This window comes from Camelus dromedarius, chromosome 10, assembly GCF_036321535.1.
Source record: "Camelus dromedarius isolate mCamDro1 chromosome 10, mCamDro1.pat, whole genome shotgun sequence".
NCBI lineage: Eukaryota > Metazoa > Chordata > Mammalia > Artiodactyla > Camelidae > Camelus > Camelus dromedarius.
In genome coordinates this window covers 71147618-71166243 of record NC_087445.1, presented here as the reverse complement: position 1 = coordinate 71166243, position 18626 = coordinate 71147618, and the positions used below count along the sequence as shown (strand labels likewise).

The window sequence follows — 18626 nt, the reverse complement described above, 5'->3', positions numbered from 1 at the left end:
CTCAGGGAAACCAATCAAACAGGAATCCAGGGACCTCCCTGGAAGAGTCAGGAGCCAGGAACCATAGACCTGGGACCTGGCTTCCAACTCCAAGGGAGTCTGGACTCTGCTGAAGTTTCTGACAAGCGGCTTTGCTTCGATGCTTCCCTCCAGATGGGTTACATAGTTAAATATCAATGAAATCAGAGCTGTGAGCTAATCCTTCAGAAGTGGGAAGGGTGGAGGCTAAGGGAGCATCCCATCGCACAGGCATCCTAGGGACACATGATCCAGCGTGCGGAATTTTCAAGAAGGGAAAGCCAGCCTGGGCTCAGAGGTTCAGGAACTCAGAGAAGTGAACCAAATTCCCTGAGGCTGCACAGCAGCAAGCGGCCAGGCAGTTTCAAAGGCCATACACCAAAATCCATGCTCACAGCTCAACCGCCTCAGTAGATTTCACGTGCCAATTCTTCTTTCCCTGGGGCCTAGAGCAAAGAAGCATTTGTGACCATCAATAAAAATAATAATAAAGCTGGACTCCTTCCTCCCGCCCACCCCAAAGGGGCTATTTAAACCACAATCCATAATGAAGGGTGCTCCTGCTCAATGGAGGTACTGTGTCTGGCTGAGTACCCTGACGGCTGCACATTGAGCTGCAGGTGCCGAGGATCTGAACTGTTTGGTACAGCAAAGGGAGATGGGTGGTCCTGAGAGGGGAACAAAGAACTGGGAAGGCTGGAAGAGGCTGGGTTCAGATAAGGGGCCGACAATGATGGCACATCCAGTGGGTATTTTAGAAACATTGACGCTTACAGCGCCTGTTAAAGCTGTTAATGTGGCTCCCAAGGCTCCCTTTCCAAGAAGTCTCCGTGGCTCCCTAGCACCTCGCATGGCAGATCCCTCGGGACGAACTGGCAGAGGCGCTGCCCATCACTGGAGCACAGTGTAGGAATGATGTATGTGCTAGAGGTAAGCCTCCAGGGACTCGCACGGATCTGGAGAAAGATCTGGCCTTCCTAAATCCATCAGACTGGGATTCAAGATTCAAGACCAGTTTGCATCCAACTCAGAGAGACAGCTGGGTGATGATAACAACAACAATTAAGGGAGGAAGGAAAAAGAGGAAGATGAAGAACATCAGGTTGTAGTGGAGCAGGGCCTCAGCTCTGTCTGCACCACAACTCATGCTACTAAGCAGCATGCCACATGAGCTCCCCAAAGATAAGGTGCTTGAGCCCTGACTCCTCCCTTCTTTTCTGGAAGGTTCTAGGCAACCAGGGATCCTATTCAAGAGGCTCCTCTCCTGTCAACGTAACCCCATCCCGGCTGCTCTGGTTATCACTAGGGTCACCTCTCTCAAAGCTGCCCCTTCTGGTGTTTTGTTTTCCCAGGTCCCACTACTGTCCCAACCTCCAGGGACACCTTGGCTACTAACGCACCTCCAGTGGCAAGTCAGCCCTCAAGATCCCTTCCCAAGCCTCAGGGTCCTCCTACAGACAGGGCCAGGGTCAGCAGCTCCTAAGAACCTAGAATCCTGCTGGAGGGCATGCAGATTGGGTCCACAGACTAGTGCAATTTAAACCTTCTGAGAAAGGAGTGTTCTAATTGCATTCTCATGCTCCTGGCACTGGGCATCTCCTGTGGGTGTCTCACAGGCACCTCAAATCCAACACCCACAAAACCAAATTCCCAAGTGCCCCAGCCCACCCCACACCATCTGCTGGCCTCTAGCAGCCACCCAGATGCCCAGAACTTGCCCGTGACCCAGCCATGCGCAAGGTTACTCTCAGTCCTCTGGCCTCTCTGTCTTGGTCCTCACCTCAGGCCTTGGTACAAGCTGTCCCCTCTGTCAGGAACATTCCTTCTCCTCCCCTTCACCTGACCACCTTCACCTCGTACCTCAGGTGTTGGTTTACACACTATTTGTTCAGACGAGGTTTCCTGAACCCCCACACCACTCCAGGTCAAGTTGGATGCTCCCTCTAGGATTCCTGGGGCACGTGTAACGCCCCAGACAGTAGCCCTGACTGCTCCTTATAGAGGTGCTTGTTGAACTGTCTGTCTTCCCTCCCTAGACTAGAAGCAACACGTAGCAACTGCACCTAACAACCTAACTCGTTCCCTCTTGTGTGTCCGGCTCCAGAGCGGGTGTTGAGTAACTAATTGCTGACTGAATGAGTGGTGTCCTGTATCAACTTACAGGATGTAAAGTAATTTGAAACAGTGAGTTTTCCAGATGGTGGAGGTTCAGCTCTTTAAGCACACCAACTTTTCATTCAGTGAGTCAATAAAAATTCACTAAACAGATACTATGTGCCCAGCACCACGCCAAGCATTTGAGAGACCAGGTTTGTTCCCTGCCCTAGGGTTTCAGGGCCTCTGGAATCTAATGAAAGCTATGGGCTCCCTCCTCAGTAAAATGTGAGTAATAAAATTACGTGAAATTGTGTACACTATTTTTATGTTAAATTTAGATGAAAAATCTTTTCAGAGATTATTTCTCATGCTTAATTTTTTTAAGCAAAATAATTAATACCAACTTCCTAAAAAGTATTAAAAGAAATCCAAACTGTGCCAACAAGAGCAAACACGGAACTGCCCTGAGGCTCCTGCTGCCATCTGGCCCGAGAGAGGCAGCTACCAGTGGCTGGCATCTGGCCCCTCAAGCCAGACCACCTGAGTTTGAACCTGGCTCAGCCACTGACCAGACCTATGTCTCTGGTCAGGTCAATTAACCTCTCTGACCTCAGTCTTCTCATCTGAAAATGGAGATAATTAAAGTGCCTACCTTATATGATTGTTGTGACTATCCAGTGGTCCGATTCACATAAGATTACTAGGGCAATCACAGACACACAGTAAGCATTCACTAAACAGAGGGACAGGTACCATTACTGCACACAAAGCTGGAACTGTGAAGCACTCCTTGACACCCAACACACTGATGCCCCCTGACACGTGCCACCCTGACGCTCAGTCAACCTGACTGTTTGGTTTACCGACAGATGCTGAGGGCTGACTCCCAGGGGAAGGACGCAGCACACCAGGTCAGCACTCCCAGAGCCCACTGATGAGAGTCAGCCAGCATCAGACGTCAAGGACCAGCACTGTTCTCCAAGAGCTGGCCAACTGAATCAACACCACATCACTCTCTTTTCTCTCAACCCACTGAGGAAAGCAAGGTCAAGGTCGCCTTCACTGATGGGTTGCCCCCAAGGAAGGCCTGTGAATCCACACTCCCTCTGCATGTTCTGCTGAGCAGAAGGAGCCTTCCAAAGAGAAGTGCGGTGCTTGTAGGCGTCTCCAGATTTCTGCTGCTGAGGACTTAGCATGAGTCCGCCACTGCCGGCTGCACAAACATTTCTCCAGCAGTAGAAAGTTCATAGACTTGTCCAGCCCAGTCTCCTCTTCTAGAGGGCAGCATGGCTAAAACTGCCCATTTTTCAGAAACATCTATAATGGTGAATTGAAAGGTTTGCCTCATTCACATGGCCAAAAATATCTAGTACATGGGCCAAGTCATGAATGAATTCCTCTTTCTCTGTTTTGTGTGTTTTCCTTTACTTTCAAAGGAAACAAAAGTAAAACTTGAGTCTGAAGTTCAGTCAAGTACTTCAAGACTTACCCTTCAGAGAGCCAGCAAACTCCTGGGTAGTCGAAGCAGCTCTGCGTTCTGCTCCATTTCACAGGAAAACCTCCTGAGAAGGCAGTAACCCAAGGTCTCAGCTCTGATGAAACTGCAGACTTTCCAAGCAGGCTTTCAGGACAATTGCCGTCTTTGACACCAGTGCACGCTGGCACAGGGAGGCCCAGCCACAGGGCAGGTGGGCCTTCTTGCTTCATCAAAGCTACAAAACCAGATGTGTTGCCAGACAAAGCAGATGCTTCATCTGTGCACAGATAGCCTTGACATTCCCTTCAGTCAAAATTTGGTTTGGCAAAGAAACTGTTTGCCATTTTGGAGACTTGGAAGTTTCTCAAAGGGGTGTGCAATATGAGAATTCTTCTTGGATGCTGACCACATGCAGGTAAGAGGGAGCAACGGGAGTTGGTTGCACCGAGATGATCATTAGCAGTTTGTGCAATAAATTTCTAAAGAAATGGCACAGCTACTGATTCTTTTCATGACCTACTTCAAAAGACGAGAAGATGGGTCGGATATGCTAGCACTGACATCACTGCACACAAGAACCGCCTCACTCTCCTTGCTCCGCTCGGAGCCCGCCTCAGTCAGGTCCAGGATAGGCGGCTTCCCCAAGCTTTCTGCTCTCAGACTAACTTCTTTTGCTCAGCGATGCAATAAGCAGTTCTAAAGGGTATTTCAAAACAAGGCTTTGTGTTGGGGTAAGTCCAAGCTTTGAAAAATGTCCAGCCTTTCTGGGTCAAGCTTTCTTCCCCAGTAAGGTCTCCCCTCCCCTAGGAATCTTCAGGAGGTGGGTGCTCCTTCCCCTTTGCAGGCGTCATGTGGTCACTGACAAGAGTCCTATCACCACAGCCTCCATGTCTGGTTATGAAAGTTAAGACCAAAGATTATGTAAGCTCCACTACGCTCTTTTTATTCAACATTTTCTGACTTAAGCTAGGTTCACTGCAAACACAGAGGTACATAAGCAAAAATGTAAGGTGCATGTTCATAAATTTCTTCCAAAGGGAAAATATTAGACAGCATAACATAGTTATGATGAAAACTGTCGTTACCAGATTATGTGGTAGCATCTCATCCAATCTACACACTTTCAGAGTAGAATGCTATCTTAATATGATTTAAGAAAAATAACTTTCTTCTGCAGAAGATAGTTTTCAAAATAAAGAGTAGTTTCCAAAATAAAGAAAGAGGCTTTTGATTCTGTCTGTGACAAAGTAACTAGTATCAGATTAACCATAAAAATTGGATTAAGTAACAACAACAAAAACCTGGCTATTTAAAGATCTCAGAGAACAACCAAAGCAGCCAGGCTTTGAGGGCCCAAGACCCCAGAAAGAAGGGAAATGCACTGTGGGGAGCTCTGCATTCACTGTCAGTAATACCAAGTGTTGGCAAGTGTGGAACAACTGATGGGACTCACTGCTCTCTCTCCTGCCCTGCCTGATGGGAATGTAAACTGGCATGACACTTTTGAAAACAGTTTGTCAGTATCAATTAAGTGAACACACACTTTCCTCATGACAAGCAATTCTACTCCTGGAAATTGTACTCAAGAGAAATGGTGTTTATGTCCAACCAAAGACATGTTCAAGGATGTTTGTAGCAGCATTATTCGTAACGGCCCCAACCTGGAAATAACCAATACATCCATCAACACTGGAAAGGATAAATAAAATATGGTCTACTCATACAATAGATGGGATAGCACACAGAAGTGAAAAAGGATAAAGCGTCTGCTACACACAAACATGATAAATCTCATGTGCACTATGTTAAGTGAAAATAGACAAAAAGTATATACAATATGATTCCATTTATATACAGTTCAAAAATAGACAAACACTGGGAGTGGTAGAAGTTAGAACAGTGATTGCATCTGGGGGTAGTTAATGACTTGGAGGGGCATGAGGTAGGCTTCTGGGGTGTTGGTATGTTTTGTGTTATGATTCAGTGGCAGCTACATGGTTTGTTACTTTGTAAAAATGCACTGAGCTATACCCTTAAGATTTGTGCATTTTACTCTGTATACTTTTTAAAATCTATTAAGATAGAGTAGACTTTAACAGATAATTATTTAATGAAAATGCAGGGACTGTCTTGCAGAGATTATTATGTATGTGGAAGTAAAATGTATCACAATGCTACAAAGAATTATAGGGTGAGAGGTAAATAGAAGTACACTGTTGTAAAGTTCTTATACTATACATGAAATGGTGTATTATCACATGAAAGTAAACCGCTATATATTAAAGACTTATTTCATAAACCCCAAACCAACCACTAAAAGAGATTATAGCTATTTAGCCAATAAAGGAGATTAGAGAGAGTCATGAAACATGCTCAAACACTTAAAAAGAAGTCAGAAGAGGAAAGGGTAAAAAAGAATAGATTTAAATCCAACCATATCAATAATCACATTTAATATAAATAGTCTAAGTACCTCAATTAAAAGGCAGAGTTGGTCAGATTGGATAAAAAAGCAGGACTCAACTATATGCTATAACAAACCCACTTCAAATATAAAGATGCAAATAGGTTGAAAAGTAACAGGATGAAAAATATGTATCACGCTGTCTTAGTCTGTTCCAGTCTCTATAACAAAAATACCATTAATGGAGTAGCTTATAAACAACAGACATTTATTATAGTTTGGGAGGCTGGGAAGTGCAGGATTTGTCAGTAGACTGGGTGTCTGCTGAGGGCCCACCTTCTGGTTCATAGACAGCATCTTTTCACTGTGTCCTCACACAGTGGAAGGGATGAGCTAGCTCTCTGGGGTTTCTTTTACAAGGGCACTAATCCCAATCAAGAGGGCTCTGCCCAAAGGCCCCATGTTCTAATTGCATCGCCTTGGGAGTATAGATTTCAACATATGAATTTGGGAGGTACATTCAGGAAGGTCTCAAATCATTGACCTCAGCTTCCAGTTTAAGAAGCTAGGCAAGTAATTTAAGCTCAGAGTAAGCAGAAAAAAGGAAATGATTTTTTAAAAATGAACAGAAATCAATGGACTAGAAAACATAAAAGCAACAGAAAAATTAATGGGAAAATTAATGGTTCTTTTTTGGAGATCAATAAGACTGATAAACCTAGCCAGACTGATCAGGAAAAGAGAAAGGAGACACGGAGTATCAGTATTAAGAATGAGAGAGGGGAAATCATGACAGAGCCTACAGATACTAGAAGGATAAGGGAATATTATGAACAAATTCTTAGGAACAAATTTAACAACAGATAAAATAGACAAACTCATTGAAAAACATAACTAAAGCTCACTAAAAAAATTAATTACCTGAATACTCCTTATCTATTAAGGAAATTGAATTCATAGTTAAAAACCCTTCCACAGTAATCTAGCATTCATACTCCTTGGTATTTACCCAAAGGAGAGGAAAACTTATATCCACACAAAAAACTGCATTTGGATGTTTATAGTAGCTTTATTCATAATTAACAAAACTTGGAAGCAAACAAGGTATCTCTTAGTAGGACAGGTGAATGGATAAACTGTGATACATACAAACAGTGGAATATTATTCAGCGCCAAAAAGGAATGCTAATCAAGCCATGAAGAGACATGGAAGAATCTTAAATGCATGTTACTAAGTGAAAGAAGGCCATAAAACTGTGTAATTCCAACAGTATGACAGGCTGGAAAAGGCAAAGCTATGGAGACTCTAAAAAGATCAGTGGTTGCCAGGGGATAGGGGAGAAAGAGGGATGAATAGGTGGACCACAGAGGATTTTTTAGAGCAGTGAAACTACTCTATATGATACTCTAGAATTTGCATTTGTCATTACCCATAAAATGGATCATTATGCATTTTCAAAACCCATAAAATGTACAACACCAAGGAGTGAACCCTAATGTAAACTACGGGCTTTCGGTAATAATGATGTATCAGTATAGGTTCTTCAATTGTAAGAAATGTACCACTCTGATGGGGACGCTGATAGTGGGGAAAACTATTGTGGGAGGGCAGGGGGCATACGGGAACACTCTGTACTTTGTGCTCAGTTTTGCTGTGAGCTAAAACTGCTCTAAAAATAGTCTATTTAAAAGGAAAAAACAAAAACCTTTCCACAAAGAAAACTCCAGCTCCAGGTGGCTCTGCTTGTGAAATCTACCAAATATTTACAAAAGAAATCATACCAAGTCTACATAAACTCTTCTGGAAAATTGAAAAGGAAGGAATGCTTCCTAACTTGTTTTATGAGGTCAGCATTACACTGATAGTAAAACCAGAAAAAGACATTTCAAGGAAAGAAAAATACAGACCAGTATGCCTCATCATGAACACAGATGTAAAAATTCTTAGTGAAATTTTAGCAAATCAAATCCAACAGTATAAAAAAAGAATTCTACATCATGACCAAGTGGGGCTTATCACAACACTGCAAGGTTGGTTTAACATTCAAAAATCAATCATGTAATTCTCCACAGTAACAAACTGAAAAAGAAAAACCATATGATTATCTCAATAGATGCAGGGAAAACATTTGATAAAACCCAATATCCATTCCAGACAAAAATTCACAGAAAAGTAGGATTGGGGGAACATCCTCAGTCTGATAAAATCCATTTATGAAAAACCTACAGCTTATGGCTAACATTATACTTAACAACGAAAGAGCACTCTACCTCCAAGACTAGAAACAAGCCAAGGATATCTGCTCTCACCACTTCTGCTCAACATGGTACTAGAGATTACAGCCAGTGAATAAGACAAGGAAAAGAAATAAAAGCATCTAGTTTAGAAAGAAAGGCATTAGACTATTGTTATTCACAGACATCATCATCTGTGTATAAGATCCTACAGAATCTACAAAAAAATCTACTAGAATAAGTGAGTTTAGCAAAGTCATAGGATATAGGTCAATTTACAAACATCAGTCATATTTCTCTAAACTAGTAATGAGCAATTGGAATTTAATTTAAATACAACAACATTTACAACAGCATAGAAAATGAAATACTTAGGAATGAATCTGACAAAAGGTGTGTAAGACCTAAACACTGAAAAGAATACAGCATTACTGAAATAAATTAAAGAAGTCCTAAATACACAGAGCTACATACTGTGTTCATGGTTCTGGTGACTCAATATTGTTAAGATGCCAATTTTCCCCAAATTGATCTACAGTTTCAACCCAATCACAATCAATAGCCTAGTACGTTTTGTAAAGTCTAACAAGTTGATTTTAAAATTCCTATGGAGATGCAAATGACTAGACTAGCCGAAACAATTCTGAAATAGAAGAAGATATTTTACAGACTTACACTACCTGATTTCAAGAAGACAGTGGTGGGAGTGGAGAGGAAGGAAGGACTTCAAGGACCATGAAGAGATTTCTTGGGCAATGGGTGTGTTTATTGTCTTGATTTGATGATGGTTTCACAGGAATATATATATGTATGCATATATATATACACACAGGAATATGTATGTATGTGTGTATAATATGCACAAGACTATATATATATATAATGTGTATATATATATATATATACACACACACACACACACACATACATCCAAACACATCAAACTGCTGGCTTTATGCACGGTTTATTTATGTCAATTATGCCTGAATAAAGCTGAAAAGAATCTCACTCAGTCCTCATGTCCAGTTTTTTGAGGCAGTCACATCATCAGCTCCATTGTGCAGATATGTAAACTGAGCCTTAGATTGATTAAGTGGCCTAAGCATGGTCACACAGATACAAACCCAGTCCTCCTCACTCCAGAGCCCAGAAAGAAATGCTCTTCTACCTGCTTCTCATTCATTCAGCAAGTACTGACAAGTACTGATCCTATAATGTGCCACTGTGATTGGAGTAAGGAACACAGCAGTGACAAAAGGGTCTTCCTCGGAGAGTTTGACACACTGCTGGACCCAGGGCCCTTCTAAGCTTGATTTATTAGCCTGTCATTGCTTTCCTTCTTATTACATCACTGACTTCTCTCAAAAGAGGAGACATAACTTGAATTTCTGCCATGTGCCAGGCCATTTGCCTATGCCATCTCCTTTAAGCATCACAACACTATGAGATGGGGATCATTTCCATTTCACAGGCAAGGAAACAAGGCACAGGAAGGTGAAGGAACCTGCCATGATCACACAGCTGGCTGGACAGCAGCAGAGCCAGGTTTCAAATGCAGATCTTCCTGCAAAGCGGGAGCCTCCCATCACACCAAACTGCCTGGAATCCAGCAGTTGCTCCTGCAGCAAGAGTCCAAACGAACCCTGTTTTCCTCGCAGACAAAATCACAACCAGGCGCCAAGTCTCCATGGATAAAAACAGCTGTTCACCAAAGGTTGTTTTGTGTTATTAATTCATTTAAAAGGAAATTTGGTTTCTAACCAGCCCTAATGTCATACCCACCTTCAAGAAGGGAGAAAAAAATGAGTTTGGAAATTGCAAAGTGTTGGTTTCATTGGATCAAATGTGCTGCTGGCCTACGTCTGCAGCCAGCTCCGACCGACTCCTGCCCCAGCCGGCTCTCCCCACCCTTCAGGCAGGTCTTTTTCTGGGGCCCAGCGAGGGACTCCAACCTCTGTCTCCACCATGAATGGAGCTGGGGGAAAGCCCTTTTCCACTCTGTTTCCATCGTAACGAGAAATCATTACAATGGATAGAGCAATTACTAGGAAATGAGAAGCAAATAACAAATGCAAACTCAGAGTAGCAACAGATGAGAAAGACAGCTGCTCAGGCTTCCGTTGCTAACTAACATCGCCACTGAAAAGCCTTGCCCCGGAGCCATCCTCCCCACCCCTGGCCCCACTGGAGGGTACCTGGACCACTCCCCTATTACCTAATACAGCTTTTCTTTTTTTTTAACAAAGAGAGGCAGTACAGCATGGATGTCAAGAGGATTCAATGGGCTCTTACTATTATTATTTTTACTACTACACCCTAAATATATTCAACACATAACATCAAGCACTGTGCCAGGTCACACGATACGGGGTGAGCAGTACTGGTATGAGCCCTGCATCCATGGAGGTTATAATCTAGGAGGGATACAGACTTGAAACACTAACTATTCAGACTTTTAAGAGTCATGGCATCGCAGCATAACGGTGAAAAGTACTGTACATGAGAAGTAGTAGAGGGTGAGGTGAGAGGGAACATGAGGGGAATCTGCATGCCTCGAGCCCTAAGCTGCTCACTCTGTCTCCTGAGGGATGAGGAGGAGCCGCCTGTGATGGGGAAGAGAAGAGCCTTCCAGGAGGAGGACACAGCATGTGAGAAGGCGCTGAGACCGGGGGAAACCCAGGAGGCTGCAGGGCAGCACGGAGCGGTGGGCTGCGGCCGGCAGCAGCCAGAAGGTCTGCTGTGGCCCATCACGTAGAACCTGGCCAGCTGGGTAAAGGGGGCCAGTCTGCAACTTAGGAGCAGTGGGGAGCCTGGGTGGGTTCTAGGCAGGACAGGGACGCAGTCAGACTCTGGCTTTAGAAAGCTGTCTCCGGATGCAGCAGAGAGGAGGCTGGGGGCAGGACTGAATGTGGGGGGATGTGATGGGAAGAGAGGTGGCAGTGACTCAGGCTAGGCTGGGGTAGTAGAGGGAAATGGTCTGAGAAAACGACCCAGCATGTGACCTGAGAGAGGGGTTTTAATGATGTCAGCAAAACCGATCTCCTCCTTACAAATAACTGCCTTGCTGGCAATGCTCTTCCCTTCTCCCAGGGCCAAAGCTGTGATTCCAAGGAGCAGCAAAGACACACAGGGTTTGTCCGACATCCAACACTGACCTCTGCTTTCTGGAATGCTCGCTCCTTCAGAGCAGGCAAACGGCATCCAGACAAAAGGCCAGAGGGTCAGGTTCCTGAACCCACAGGCAGTGTTTTCCTGGACGGCAACGTGTCATGTGGCCCAGAGGAAACTGTGTACTTCAGCGGGGAGTCTTCCATTCCTGCAGACCAGCCCCTCTGAAGACCAGCAGATGCGAGGCCAGTCATGCCCCAAGCACTCAAGTCCTGATTCGGGGAAGGGTGAAACAAAATCTTTCGAGAGAGACACCCCTCAGGGACAAGAATTCTGTCTGCTTACGCTGCCCCAAAACATTTGTGACTGTGGCTCCCACCTCCTCATTCTCACTGCATCTGCCCTCCCCTTTAAATCCCAGGTTTCCTCAGGGCCCCAGTGAGGAGGGGAGCGAGGACAGAGAATGCGTGCCCACCTGGACCACCCCTTGCCTGCCTTCCACTGACACTCAGCGTGGCCTGTGCCTCGAACCCAAGTGGCAGGTGCTGGTGACACTGGTTCCTTCCCTTATGAGGCTCCCAGTCTAGGCCCACAGCTCTCTTCTGGGGAAGCCCTGAGCCATTTAAGGGCACCTCCATCTGCCCTCCACATTGCCATCGGCTCCCGACCCCAGGATGCTCTCGCCTTTGTTTGTGGTTCAGTCTCCTCCTCCCATTCTCTAGTCATCATCTCTGGGGACGTCAGTAAATTGGGCGGTGCCCTCTCACTTCGGGGTCACACTGTACCTCAACCTCCCCTCGGAAAAAACCTTCACCTCCTGCCTCAGCTACCCAAAAGCACAACCATTACCTCTTCAAGCACAGTCGCCAGAGTGACCCCACCTCTAAACTTGAACTCTGAAATCCTCCCTCCATGACCTCCAGGCCTCCATCCCCTGGACAAAACACTGCTGACCATCCTGCTCGACTTCTAGGACACTGGCTCCCTGGGCCTCCTCCTGTCTCAGGGCCACTTCCTGTGCCTCCTTCTCTGTCCTTCGCTCTTGCTTCTGCTCCCCAAATGCGCAGTCCATCCCTCTCTCACCTGTGTCTTCTCGTCTCAGTTCTCACGGCAGCCTCCCGACCAGATCTGCAGCCAGGCCCCCTCCTCGCCACTGTGGCCACCCCCGCCCCTATAGGCTACGCTACAGCCTCCAAGCCCATCTCCCTGACTGCAGTCAGCTCTGCCCGTTAGAACCAATGTCCTAAGACACAGACCTGTCCAGGTCACTCCCCTTGTGAAACCCCTCCATGAATCCCCCAGGTGAACAAGATAAAGCTCTGCCTCCTGCCCATCCCTACCCACCACTCCCTCCTTGGTGCTTCTTGTCTACTGTTCGTTTGCTGGACTGTGTGAGTGCATGAGGGGAGGTCAGACTGACTACTGGAAAGTCTGGCAGCCCGGATGGAGCAACGTCAGCAGGGGCAGCAAGAAGACTGGAAAAAACATAGCACACGGAGAAGCTTTCCATCTCACTGAATTTGGTGCCCACTGCTGTTCCTTTCCATCACACTCTGGCCTGCTGGACACCCATCCACTTGCCTCTGTGACCTGCACACCCCAGCAGCCAGTCAGCAAGAGAATGACACACTGCCCTCTGGTGAGCCCGGGGCACACCCACACCCCGGGCAACGGTGACCTGAGGAGCACAGAACCCAGAACAGCAGGCTCGCCTCTGCTTCTCTGTGGCTGCCAGTGCCAAAAGTAGTGTTCAACTTTACTAAATACATTACCTGCTTTTTCAGTGAGTTATTCACTCTGTCTGAAATGCCCTTCCCAACTCCCATTCCGTTCCCCACATCACCCAGCATATGCGATCCCTTTCAGCCTTCAAGGCTCAGTGCCAGAGCGAGTTTCCCCGTCCAGTCTTCGAATGGCCCCCAGGGCACCGTGGTGCAAGTCTTTGTCTAGACCTCAGCCTCCCCACTACCCTGGGGGACCAGGATGTGAACTCAGGTCTGAAGGATTCCAAGTACCATGCTCTTAATCACTCTGCTACTTAAAGTATCACCTCCCCTTGGCCACTGGCTCCCACACAGGCATCACTGAATGTTCTTTCGAGCATGATCTCGCATCCACAATGCACAGAACCTATTCAAATCTATTCACTTGTGAGAAATAATAGCCACAAGTTACTGGGAACTTAGCACGTGCAAGCACTGTACTTAGTTTTTACACGCCCATTGTAAGGTAAAAATTAGGGCTTCCCCCTTTTTACACATGAGAAAACTGAAGCATAAAGAGAATGAGTAACTTGTCCGCAGTCCAAGCCAGGAAGGGTGAAGCTGGGACTCCACCCCAGCCTTGCCAGACTGAGTCCATGCTCTCCGGCACACCGTGCAGGGTTAGTGGGCTCAGCAGCTCCGCTTGGACAGAACTGGGCTGACGGAACAAGGCACAGAGCATGCAAAGTTCCAGCACAGTCTAAGGACAGCAGTTCCCCCTTGATGCCACTCCACATGAAAGCTAATGACAAATATAGTTCTGACGTTCAAACTGGTCTCTGAGAAACTGTTGGGCCTTCCATCCCACAGGCCGGGAGGCGGGATGACAGATTTGGTAGGGAAGGCTGGTGGGGACAAAATGCCACCCTGAAAATGTACCCTCTCACAAGGCTGCTGCCACCGGGACCCCTCAGAAAGACCTCCTTCATGACAGAGCCCTCATCCTCAGCCTTAGCAGCCAGGAATCCACCCAGCCCTGCAACCCCACCCACCATGGTGGTGATGGGTTCTAGGCCACAGCCAGTAAGGTAAACACAGCTGTGGGCTATTATGCTACAAAGTTGTATCTGCAACGACTCGCCAATTTTTGATCAAATCGGTCACTTTTAGAGTCACCAGGGAACAGGGCAGTTATGGTCCCACATTTACTAACTTCCTTTTTCCTTACTCTCTGCCAATCCTTAACTCACCGTCTGCCTGGCTTCCTCTGAGCCCTGGGCCGATGCTCTTGCGGTCCCCCTTGCAGAAACAAGCAGAAGCCACAGTTCCACCCTCAGTTATCAACAGCATTTGGAAATTTGAATCTTCAAAGACTGAGCTCACCAGGCAAAACCCTTGCTTTGGGGGAAGTGGTTACACCGCAGAACAGGCACGCTGGTAATGAGGCCCCCTCCCTTGGTACCCCCTCGGCGGTGTGCCGGAGCACAGCCAGACAGGGCCCTGCAGCGACACTGCCCTCTCGCTGGTTCACTCACTTTCCACTCACTCAACAAATAGTTACCGAGGATCTACCATGTTCCAGGCACTGGGATTACAACAGGGTCTCAGGATGCAGCCCTCCCAAATCAAGTGGGCATAACCTCCTTTTCTGTCCTCGTGCTTTCAAGGATCTTGGCAGGGAAGCCAAGGAGGGAGGCCCACCCGGGTGTGTCAGTGGTAAGAGAGAGAGAAGATAAGAAGAAAAGGAACTAAAGACAAAGAGAACTGCAAAGAAATGTTAAATGTTAACTAGCAGCTGGGTGGTTAATAGTAATATTGATATTAATATTTTTAAATTGTATTTTATATATGAAGGGATAATACAAAAAAGTAATTATTTATTGTTGTTAAGAACCAAAATTGTCAGTGTAAACAAAAACATATAAAAAGCAAGGGAATTAAATTAACAATCCTGGAATGTTAGATTTGAACTAGAAAGATCAACACTGTATCTATCGGTCACATTTGTATCTGATAACGTGGTATAACAAACAGTCCTGAAATCTCAGAGGCTCAGAGCAACAACATTTATTTCATGCTAATAGGTCAGTAGAGTGACTGCAGTTCAGCTGATCTCCGCCAGGTTCACCCGGGCGGGGTCAAGTGAGGCTGGAATTCAGGCTTTGGGTTAGGGTCAGGTCATCTCTAATGTCCTCATTTGGGTACTCAGGCTAAAAGAGCAACAGCTGCTGGTACCTCACACAGAGCGGAAGCTCCAAGAGGGCTGGTGAAGCTTCATGCCTCTCACCACCTGCACAGCATCACTTGTGCCCAAGTCACAGGGCCAAGCCCAAAGTCCATGGGGTGGGGAGTGATGACAAGGATGAGGAGGGAAGGAAGAACTGTGGAGAAATACCACCACCCACCCAATTATGAACTCATGACTTTTCTGTTTAAAAAATAAATCTTTCCTCACCCTGTCCAGCAAAAAGGCCTAAAAGCAACAGCACAATGTAGCAATGAACATCCTCCCACCCAGACTGTGGTTCTAAATATTATTCTCCACTAAAAGAAATAGGTGCCCTGAGGAATGTCTGACTCCAGGTCTTCAGCAGGAAATTGGAGTACCTACTGTATCAAAGAACTAGGAAGCTATCAAAAAGTAATGGGATCGTGTTAAAGGGATATAGGAGATAACATGAAAGGGCTCCCATTGGTTAAAGGCAGGATAATTTATGCATCAAAAAGAATAATGACTACAACTGATTGAAACACATCATTGAAACCAGCCCCACTCTAACCCTACAGAATCAGAATCTCCAAGATGAAGCCTAGGCACCTGGATTTTTTTCTTTTTACAGAGCTCTCCAACTGATCCTGAGGCACAGCCAGGGCTAAAAGGCACCAGCTCACAGGTTTCCCAGTCTTCTGCAAGTCCAGATCACTCACAGTGTCCATCTTGCTCTCAGATGCTGGCCACTGCTTCCTGGAAAGTTTTGTCTACATCAGACTTAGAATTGTCCCTTATTCATGTGCTTCCAACTCTGGGGTGGTCCAGCCATAACGTGGCAGGCATCACCAAGGGGAAAAATTCCAGTTTTCAGTCTGCTGACAACAATGACTAGCTGAAAAGCTGGGACAGCTCCCAGGGTGCTCCTTTTAACCACAGTTTTGACTGTGACAATGAGGAACAAACTCTTCCATTTTTAGCCAACGTATCATAGATCTAAGACATAAAAGTTTAGGGTTTCTCCAGATACCTCAAAGCAATTCATTCTTAATTCTCACTCTGCATCAGATCACCTGGTAAGCTTCTACAAAACAGGGATGACTATGTTCTGGACTCTAACCCAGAGACTCAGATTCAACGGTCTAGGGTGGAGTCTGGGCACTCAGTGTTTCAAAGGCTGTCCGGGTGATTCTTATGTGCAGCCACGGTTGGGAGCCATGGCTCCAAGCTAGTCCTGAAAGCAAAACATCTCGACCTTCATGTCTTGTCACAACTTGAAACAAGATATGCCCTGGATTCGGTCCCTTCCGAACCACAGCGCCCTGGGGAGAAGTCTCGGTCTGCTGCTAGTTCTTGCCTCTGAAGGACTCCCCACCCCTTCCCTCCTGCATCAGCCCCAGCAGCCATCCCGGCCTCCCTGGGCCCACGTGGGTTCAGGGTTCGAGACTCATGGCAGGCTGCGCTGCCCTCCTTGATGCTCAGGAAAAAGAATAAAGATCCAAACCTCTAAACTGCTCCATCAGAGCTAAGCAGAGAACACAGAACTGGATTCAGCTGAGAACTAAGGCATCCACCACACAACTACTCCCCCAACAGGCTCCGAGAGGTAGTGAGTTGCGTGGGTTTTGTTTTGGTTTTTTTTTTGGTTAAGAAAGAATGGGTAATTCCACGTTAGAAGAAAACAGAAAAAGACTGGAAGCCAGCCAGTTCACAAAAGCAAACATAGCTCTGCCCCCCAAACCTAATGAACACAATACATGCAGGCGGGCACGCACACGCGCGCGCGCGCGCACGCACGTACAAATCACTGCCACGTCTTTAACAAATGCTAAGCACAGAGAGCAATACTCATTTTCCCCTGATTTGTAGCAGGTGAGAATGCCAGCCCTCAGAAGGCCTGGATCCTTTGTCTGTCTTTGTATTAAAATATGCTGTCTTTCTCAAAATCATAACAGCTACCACACTGTAAGAAGGGCATCATGTTAGGAGTGTTCTGGAACTCACAGGATGGTTCTGACCCCACCCTCTTCTCTGAAATCCGCACCCCACTCACAAGGCTGGGCCCCCTCAGCTGTGCTTGCTCGTCTTGGCCACATACTCCTGATCCGAGTCTCTGAACCAGCACTAGCCATAAGACTCAGAAGGGCTGGACTAAGTCTTGCTAGTCCAGGTCTGGAAGCTGGCTTACGTGGGGACCACCAACATGTGGGCCCTTTGGGGAGGTCGGGTTGGACCCCGTGGGCAGACCAAACAGAAGGCAGGAGAGAGAAACGCAGAGGCGAGGCAAGGAGCAGAGAGATGTTTTGCGTCCTGGTTGGCCCCTTAGGCTCCAATGCCCACAGGTTCTGAAAGTGCCCCTTGATCCTTGTAATAAATTCTTCATCTGCCTGTTCAGCTACTTGAAATGGATTTCTATCACTTGCTAACAAAAAAAGAACCCTGACTGAAATAACTGTAAAGCCTCGTTATCAACTGCTAAACATCTACAGGAATCTTTTTCAAAGACCAAAATCAACTCTTTTCTCCTTATTAAATATGCCATTTCTAAAAATATACATATGCTTTTAATTTATATACATATGTGTTTTGCTGTGGCAACTGGCTTCGAAGTCAGAAACAAGGCAACCACCAGAATGTGGAATCAACAGAAAGCAAGCTCTCCAGAAAGCTTTCCCTCCCATCTCCTTCTTGACAGTCGGCATCCTCAGCGGGGGTGGCCTGGGAAAAGGCACTCGTGTGGCCAGGCCTGACTCAGGCATCAACTGCCCCCAGCCCTGCCACAGGGGACCAGACACGGTCACATCCTCTGGAGAGCACAAACCTCTGGTTCAAAGAATGAGCACCTTCGACAATGGAAGGTTCCTTCATTCTCTTCAACAGGGGCTTAAATCGACAGCATGCGGTTATAGAGACGTCACGAGAGAAACTGGGCCACTCTAACGTGGCTGACTAAACCCTCTCCTCCCAGACACGGTGTCAGCAGCACAGTGTAAAGGACAAGGTACAGACCTCTGGCTGGATGGCTTTGAACACGGGTATGTCCATTAATGTGATCTGGCTCTGCAACAGAAGAGAACTGCTGTTAGAAAGTACTGGAAATCAACAGTAGCTGTCATGTGACTTTGAAACTATACAAAGTAATGACACACTTAAAAGTTATGCTTTCCCCCTTAAAATAAAAATCAAGGTAGAAGAGAGTAAAAAACTGGGTAAATTTTGAAAATGCCTCGCCCATCCCTTCCCTCTTCATGCATCTTGAGCCGTACCCTTCTTTCTTGAATGTGAGATGAATTTCCAACTTAGTAATTGACAGGAGTAGCTTGGAGGGAGAGATGGAGAGTAAGGGGAACATTTTTAGTTTGGATATTTTTGTAC

At 46.1% G+C, this 18626-nt stretch overlaps 1 protein-coding gene across 9 annotated transcripts in view; it reads right to left on the bottom strand.

Annotated features, from left to right (window-relative positions):
- The window catches only part of RALGPS1 (Ral GEF with PH domain and SH3 binding motif 1), a 259983-nt gene that overhangs the window by 191678 nt on the left and 49679 nt on the right, over positions 1–18626 (bottom strand). For all 9 annotated transcript variants that reach the window (XM_064490524.1, XM_064490523.1, XM_064490526.1 and 6 more), the window contains one exon: positions 18261–18311. In XM_064490524.1, coding sequence (XP_064346594.1) covers positions 18261–18311 — 51 coding nt within the window. The remainder of the gene's footprint in view (positions 1–18260; positions 18312–18626) is intronic.